Genomic DNA, 7,941 nt, shown 5'->3' with positions numbered 1-7,941 from the left:
GCCGTGCTGTCGAGCGTGCACCACATCGACAAGAGCCCCGACTACTCCACGCTGCACCCGTGGCTTAGGTTCGGGCTGCTGACCAGCACGGGCGCGAAGTGGCACGCGCGCCGGCGCCTGCTGACGCCCACCTTCCACTTCCGGATCCTCGACCAGTTCCTTCCGGTGTTCAACCGGAACACGGCCGTGCTGGTGAAGAAGCTGGAGAAAGAGGCGGGCCGCGAGGCCTTCAATCTTGGCCACTACGTGCACCTGTGTGCGCTGGACACCATCTGCGGTTAGTATACTCACAGAAACCGAACTCTCTTTTGCAAACCTGATTCTAAACGGTTCTAACCCAGGTGTGTGAATTTTTATTCGTGCACTCGAAATTCCAGTTGTGGCCAATTCGAAGGGTATTAGTCAAACCTTTACTTGGTCGAGTGTGCGATTAGAAATTCGCGAGTATCGCGTGGGATCATTGTTGCTCATCAAACGTCGTCGTCTCGTTCCGCAGAGTCCGCCATGGGGACGACCGTTCACGCGCAGGAGGACTCCAACTCGGAGTATGTGCAGGCGGTAAAAACGTGAGTACAAGACACCCCGTATGCAAACTAAACTTGCAGCTCTTCTTGAGACAGTCTTTCTCCGTCCACAGCGCCTGCTGCAAAGCGTACATGCGTCTGGTGAAGCCGTGGCTGTACCCAGACGCCACGTTCTATGCGACGCCGTATGGCTGGTCCTTCTCACGGGCGCTCAAAGTCCTGCACGGGCTCACGACATCCGTGAGTGTCGATCACGCGCAGCACCGTGGGCAACGCAAGTCGTTATTCTAATGACAACTTATTCGTTATATTCAGGTGATCCAAAAGCGCAAGGGAATCCACACGGAAGAGTTGTTAAAGATTCAACAGCCTGGTAAGGAAAGAATATGGCATCCGGGAATATGAAAAATTGTAGCAAACTATCGTGAAGCCACCTGGGGAGAACGCTAAATTGAACCGTTATAATAGTTTTGAGAACCAAATTGAAGATTCTGTGTAGTTCTTTTCATTAAAAGTCTGCTGGTTGCTCCAGCTTCCCGTCGTTCTGGATGTAGGGGAATACATACTTCTCAACTTTGTATTGTTTACCGACTCCGCGTGTTTTAATTTGTCTTTGAAAACAATTCTCAGCTGAAGACGGAACAAAACTGCGAGTGGCTTTCCTCGACCAGCTACTCCTCGCAAACCAGAACGGAGCTGGCCTGTCTGATATGGACATCCAGGAGGAAGTGGACACGTTCATGTTCGAGGTGAGAAGTACAGTGCCGTATGCTAGGAGCTTTCACTGGCGAATCACACGGAAAGCTATTCAGGAAACGGCGGGGAAGAGCAGAAAAAAAGAGGATATCAAATAATCGATACTGTTTTTCCAGGGCCACGACACGACTGGCACTGCCATAACCTTCACTCTGTACGCGCTGTCCGTAAACCCTAAGGTCCAGGTAAGGGTCGGCATCTCCTATATGTATGAAGGTGCTATGCCTTTCTTGTAAACTTGACAACGCTTACAATTTTGCGCTTCGCCAGGAAATGGCATACCAAGAGATAACCTCCGTCATGGGCGACAAGACACGTGACATCACCAACCAGGACCTGGCACAGATGAAGTACCTAGAGAGGGTCATCAAGGAGGGACTGCGTCTGTACCCTAGTGTGCCCGTGTTCCTCCGTTCGCTCAAGAGAGACCTACCCCTGGAAATGGATGGGAAACGTAAGCAAACGCCAACTTGGCTTCATCACTGTAGACAATATCTTTGGCATTCAATATTACGACTTTGACAGTTATTTTGTGACCGAGTATAAATTTGTCACGAAATATAGTGTAAAAGAATAGAAAAATATACATTGTATACAGATAATTTCAGCCAAATAATGAGGCATAACTGACTTTAGCCAATACACTATAGCAAGTCTTCTTTTGACGCGTGTGCACACAGATGTCGTCCCGGCCGGCACCACGGTGGTCGTCTGCCCCTACGTCCTCCACCGCACCGAGTCCCTGTGGCCCGACCCGGAGCGTTTTGACCCCGACAGGTTCCTCCCCGAGAACTCCGTCGACAGGCACGCCTTCGCGTACGTGCCTTTCTCGGCCGGGCCCAGGAACTGCATCGGTTCGTACACTGATAAACTTGGTGTGCAACTGCTTAGCGTTTGTAAGTGTGCAACTCCGCAGCAGTGTACATACTTGAGTGAGTTCGACTCGACAGTTGCTCACTTGCAAGTATCCAGCCAGCAGTTGCACACGTTCAAGTATTCCGCAAGCAGTTGCACACTTTCAAGTGTTAAGTAGTTGTGCATTTATTCTATCGGTGTGGTGCACGACACCCTCAGAGTGCGTGGAACACACTTGGTGAATTGAGATAGGATCTCATTTCAAACGATTCTCTCACCACTCAGGCCAGAAGTACGCCATGATGGAGATGAAGTGCATGATCGCGCGCCTGCTCATGGAGTTCCGATTCCTCGAGGCTTATCCAGGCTACAAACCAAAGATAGCCGGGGAGCTCATCCTCAAATCCAGAGACGACAAACTTCTTGTGCGAGTTCAGAAGCGAGACTGATATTTATATGATGTGTGAGAAGAAGACGAATGTGAGTCAGGAAAATAAGTTCCGGAAGATACGCATAAAATATGGGATTGGTACAAAAGTGGAGAAATTGAAAGGCAATCATTTTGAAATTGTAATTTTTATTGTTGCGGAGAGGTAATCAACTTCAAAGACGAAGGGATATGGTAATATAGACAGACCTAACACCATCTCTCAAAATTAATAAACGTCTTGTTTTCGCTTTGAGATCTCATTGATGTATTGTTAAAGTAAAATCAGTAATATTGCCGAAACATATATCTGGTAACACCAGTCCGTATTCAAAGGATTATCGGAGTTGACAACCGCTCGATTGTTACTGTGATGTTTTCTGTTTTATCAGTACATTTAATGTAAGTAACATATGTCTGGTAACACCAGTCCGTATTCAGAGGATTATCGGAGTTGACAACCGCTCGATTGTTACTGTGATATTTTATCTGTTTTATCTATACATTTAATGTAAGTATTGTATGTAGACAAAAAAAAGAGAAATGGATTAGATTTATACAGAGCCTTTTACAGAATAATTTTTTAAAGAAGGTGCGTTTACAAAACCATCTCATCTCTATAATATTGGCACCACAACAGGCATTGCTGCGACTTCTTGTCGCGCAAACCTTGTACCTTGTGTGAACGACTTTCGTGCACACAGAGGCACGAAAGTGTGAAATCCAAAGGTTCTATAAGTGTGCGATATTCACACATTCATCGTTTCCAGTACCTAAAACCAACTAGGCTCTGGCGTTCTGCCATCGGTCTGCGGTTGGTCGGTCTGTGCGAGAGAGACAGAATCTGATCAAATGGATGCTGTTTCTCTCGCAGACCGATCCGATTGAATTCGAACGGAACCTTAATGGCATTTAATGGAATTTTAATGGAAAGTACGCCTCGATTATTATTGGCAAATGGCATTTTTGGTATTTTCAAAAAGAGTTCTTGACATTGGTAAGCAGTGCGCGTGTGTTGTTTTCAAAACCACTGTAGCACTGTGACCGTTTGAGTCATACTTGCTAGAGCCTATAACCAAAACACCCCAATGTTAATCACAGCAGCTCTCTCAAACATGCGTGTGTAGCAAGATAACACAAGTATAATTTTGAAGTTAAGACTGGAAAACTGAAAACGTACACAGTTTGAAATGCACAACTTTACAGATCATACCGTTCATACTTAATGACATATCGTTATAAGTTTGATTTGCAAATGGCTGGTGGACAGCACTCGCCCAGGCGAACACTGTAAAAAATATCCTCGTAAATATAGAGAATATATTTTGCAATAATTTGCAAAATACCGAGGGGGCAAGAACTCCAGGAATCATGTGTACACCTGCTTGGGAATCATCAGGATAAAATTTGATCAAAATCAATAAAAATCGCCTAAACTAAGCGGGAAACTCGAGCAACTAGTATAAATCGTACAAATCAGTCGAGATGAGCGTTTTCTACCACTAAACAACCTTGAGCAAACCTAAGGAATGAATGTAAGCGGACGGGAATCACTGGGAATCAAGAATTTCGGGAATTATGTGTACACTTCAAAAGGGAGTTATTGCCCCCTCGGAAAATACCTTGTTGTAAATTATTGCTTGTTGATGAATTCTAAGTAAATACCAAGTGCTTGTAACTTCACAATTATGATTATAATTTTAGGACACGCATCATGGACAACTTTCCAGTAAAACTTACAACTATTTCTCACAGTGGAGACACTAAATGACGGAAGAATGGGGGGAGAATACGGAAATATAAGCCGCTGGACCTTACTGGATCGTTCTCGATCGTACTTCAAAAGTTTCAAAAAGCCAAAAAACAGTCTGTTCTTGCCCGTCCGCAACAGAAGCTGCGGTCAATGGGTGAATGCCCGGCCGCTCCGGTCTGGCGCGACCGGCCACGAGCAGTTTTCGGGTAGCTATCAGCATTAAACAGCGGCTGGCCCGTGTGATGTTGTCTCTCTCACTCGCTCACTGAGAGCGGGCGGTATTCCGGCTCCTGTCCAAAAAGCTCTTTATTCAGTTCCCAGCGAGAGCCCAGCCGAAACGCGCCGCGGGCTGCGGAGAAGCCGTGCGCCTTCTTAAAGGTAAGGCAGCCAAGAAGACGAACAGGAACACCTATGTCGCCGAAGTACGCCCTAGACTGCCACCGCAAATAAGGGCGTAAATTTTTTTTTAGTTGACGAAAGCCCTTCCGTCTTGGTAAGAAATAATATGTAGTGCTACACAATAACTGGATTTGTGTCTTTTATTCGTGCGGATTTAACAGATCAAATTGTTTGCACACATGTGTGCATGCATTTATTGGTTAATTTAAACTTTTTATACATTTCTTCGTACGAAATCACGCACTTTAACGCAAAAAGTCGTACAAATCAAAACGTAGGTTTAAGTTTGCGCGACCCGACGCAAAAAGATTTGTTTGCTTTTGGTATGCTTTCGGTTGGCTATCGGTACGCGGAGGGTCGCGTCCGATACGGCATCAGGTCGTCGAAGAGCGCCAGAGCACCCACCCATGAGGCGATGCCCATCCAACTGCACCCAAGCCCTATCCCCGTGCGGACTCAGTTTCTGAGTGCAAGTGCACACTGTTACAAATAATTGTTACCGGACGACACTGCGTGATTACCCTACTGTCTTATCACAACAATGTTGGCTTCATTTCAACTCTTTCTAGTGATTTCTGTCCCACATTTGCCCACAAGAGAGACAACTTGGAATCACTTTGCTGTAAATGTACAAGAAACGTGTTGTTAATTTTGTTAGCAACACATTTACCCCCAAAACAACACAATTGTAATATTACAACTTTTTTTTCAAAGGAGCAAAACAAAGACACTGTCTTTTCGGCCAGAAAACTTGTTTCCGAGATCTTTATCAATGTTTGCTTTTTTGACAACACACTGCAAAACCAACAGTGAACTTAGTACACATAAAAGAGTGTAGTCGCTAAAGTACACGCAAGGAAGAGTGCACTGTTAAAAAAATTGCTGTAAACTTACAACGAAAATGTGATTAATTTTGTGGTCAATCCCGCAGTATGTCGTCAGGTAAGTTATTTTTAACAGTGTGTACTTGCCATAGTACACACACCAGGAAGAGAAGACTTTTCCCTGGTCTCTCACTCCCTCCCTCTCTCTCTCTCACGCACACATACCGGGTGATTCAGAGCACGCGCCGCCGTGTTGCGGGTTTGCCTATCCTCGACTCGGCGGGCGCACGGGTGAGAGGTGAGGAGGTGACTCCTCTCCTCCTCACCTCTCACCCGTGCGCCCGCCGAGTCGAGGATAGGCAAACCCGCAACGCGGCGGCGCGTGCTCTGAATCACCCGGTACACACACACACACACACACACACACACACACACACACACACACACACAGAACTACGCCTCAGTCGTACTGTTGTACAAAAATAATTGCAGCCAAAGCTCTGCACAATTCGACACCATTACAGACATACAGGGTGGTCCACAGACCCCTTCCTTTATTTTGCTTATACTGTACCGGATACAGGCGTGCGGACGGGTTGCATACTCTCACGGGGCCATAAGGCGCCCATGGTGAGCGACAGTAGGCAAGCCCGCCCGCACGCATGCATGCGGTACAGTATAAGCAAAATAAAGGAAGGGGTCTGTGGACCACCCTGTATAGGCAAACAGTTCAGCCGCGCGCCCCGACGTTAAGCCCCTCAACCCAAAACTCATGCAGTTCCTACCTCTAAAGCGCCAAAAACGCCAAATTGTGGACCCTGAACTGACAGGGTCAGTATTTCAGCCAGTCAGTAAACTAGTCTTCCCCGGCCGTCAGCCCACGGACCGTTGGCTCACTTCACCATGGACGTCCTCATCGTCCTGCTCGGGGGGCTCCTCCTCCTGATCCTGACCATGCTGGCCCTCAAGAGGAAGGCCTTCGTCGACAAGATCAACGCCTTGCCGGGGCCGCCGAGCGCACCGATCATCGGGAACCTCCTGGACATCGCCAAGCACAACTTCGGTAATTTGAATGAAACAAACACGGCAGTGAGTTGTTTTGAAAAACATCCCATTCCCATAATCGATTCAATAAAGCCAGTGATTATTCCGGTACATTTTGCGCAATTGCAGAAACGTTGGCCGCCGCAGTAGAGCAACAGAAGGAATTTCCGAACGGTTTCCGGTTTTGGATCGCCTCGTTTCCGTACGTGGTCCTCAACACCGCGGAAAGCGTCGAGGTATGTGGTCCTTTTTAGATCATTTATTTATTTATTTGGCCCGGAGGGCAAAAGAGTCCAGTGTGTCCAGCCGGTAGTCGACAGAGTCGCCTAGCCCCCAAAACTAGGTGACTTGGGTCGACTACCTGCTGGACACCTGCTTCCGCCCCTTCTGGACTTCCGAGTGATTGCGTTGTATGGAGCCCATAGTAACACACATCACACAGTGTAGACTCAAATAACTCTTGCAACGACGATAAAAAAAAAACAATGGAATATTATACGCAACAAAAACGCATGCACGAGTGTGATATGGTGTGCGCGGAAACGGAAAGTTGTATCATAAAAATTAGTTGCACGAGAAGAAATAAGATGGTCAAAGAGGAGGAACGGATATACACGAGCAATTCAAAAATCCCGATACTACGAGTAGTGTAGTCGCGGTTACTGTGTCCCGAAGGGTGCGTAACAAGCCCCTAAAACCTGTCAAGGATTCTTTCTAATGTCTTTGTCACGACGTTCTACAGGCCGTGCTGTCAAGCGTGCAGCACATCGACAAAAGCAACGACTACTCCACGCTGCACCCGTGGCTACGGTCCGGACTGCTAACGAGCAAGGGCGCGAAGTGGCACGCCCGCCGGCGCCTGCTGACGCCCACCTTCCACTTCCGGATCCTGGACCAGTTCCTTCCGGTGTTCAACCGGAACACGACCGTGCTGGTGAAGAAGCTGGCAGCATTGAGCGGCCGCGAGGCCTTCAATCTTGGCCACTACGTTCACCTGTGCACACTGGACACCATCTGTGGTGAGTGTTCAGATACCCCCCGTTCAGAAACCCCCCGTCGCATACGTGTGAGAATCTTACACCTTCGTATGCGTGTGAATTTTTAATGGTACACTTATAAACCGAGAAAGTACAAAACTTACTAAACTTTCCTGTGCTTGGGTGCGAAATAGCAATTCACACACCTTACAGTGTGCAACAGCTCCAGCACCTCTGGCGAGTATTGCTTCAGAATATTGTCGCTAATCTATTGTCATCTCGTCCCTCAGAGTCTGCAATGGGCACGACCGTCAACGCGCAGGAGGACTCCAACTCGGAGTACGTGCAGGCGGTGAAAACGTGAGTACCAGGCGACCGATTG

General features: G+C 47.4%; 2 protein-coding genes across 4 annotated transcripts; both read left to right on the top strand.

The window, feature by feature from the left end:
* LOC113208549 (cytochrome P450 4C1-like) lies at positions 1-3,141 on the top strand (the record flags this gene model as incomplete). The annotated part of the gene is given in 9 exon segments (XM_052271376.1): positions 1-277; positions 497-566; positions 638-764; positions 840-897; positions 1,155-1,273; positions 1,397-1,465; positions 1,551-1,734; positions 1,961-2,134; positions 2,421-3,141. Coding segments are annotated over 9 exon segments (1,242 nt in total), but the record flags the coding sequence as incomplete, so codon positions are not given.
* A 1,297-nt stretch (positions 3,142-4,438) lies between these two features.
* Positions 4,439-7,941, top strand: LOC127750260 (cytochrome P450 4c3-like). 3 transcript variants are annotated; one of them, XM_052271380.1, is made up of 5 exons: positions 4,439-4,693; positions 6,383-6,601; positions 6,712-6,818; positions 7,325-7,601; positions 7,850-7,941. In XM_052271380.1, the coding sequence occupies exons 2-5, from the start codon at positions 6,442-6,444 to the stop codon at positions 7,921-7,923; spliced, it is 618 nt and encodes a 205-aa protein (XP_052127340.1). In that variant the 5' UTR covers positions 4,439-4,693; positions 6,383-6,441; the 3' UTR covers positions 7,924-7,941. The 3 variants fall into 3 exon arrangements, with proteins under 3 accessions (XP_052127340.1, XP_052127339.1, XP_052127338.1); XM_052271379.1 differs by having other exon boundaries at positions 6,369-6,601; XM_052271378.1 differs by having other exon boundaries at positions 4,447-4,693; positions 6,416-6,601.

This window comes from Frankliniella occidentalis, unplaced genomic scaffold (genome assembly GCF_000697945.3).
Source record: "Frankliniella occidentalis isolate FOCC.00 unplaced genomic scaffold, Focc_3.1 Scaffold160, whole genome shotgun sequence".
NCBI lineage: Eukaryota > Metazoa > Arthropoda > Insecta > Thysanoptera > Thripidae > Frankliniella > Frankliniella occidentalis.
Note: the sequence above shows the minus strand (reverse complement) of the source record. Positions and strands in the feature narration are given on the sequence as shown.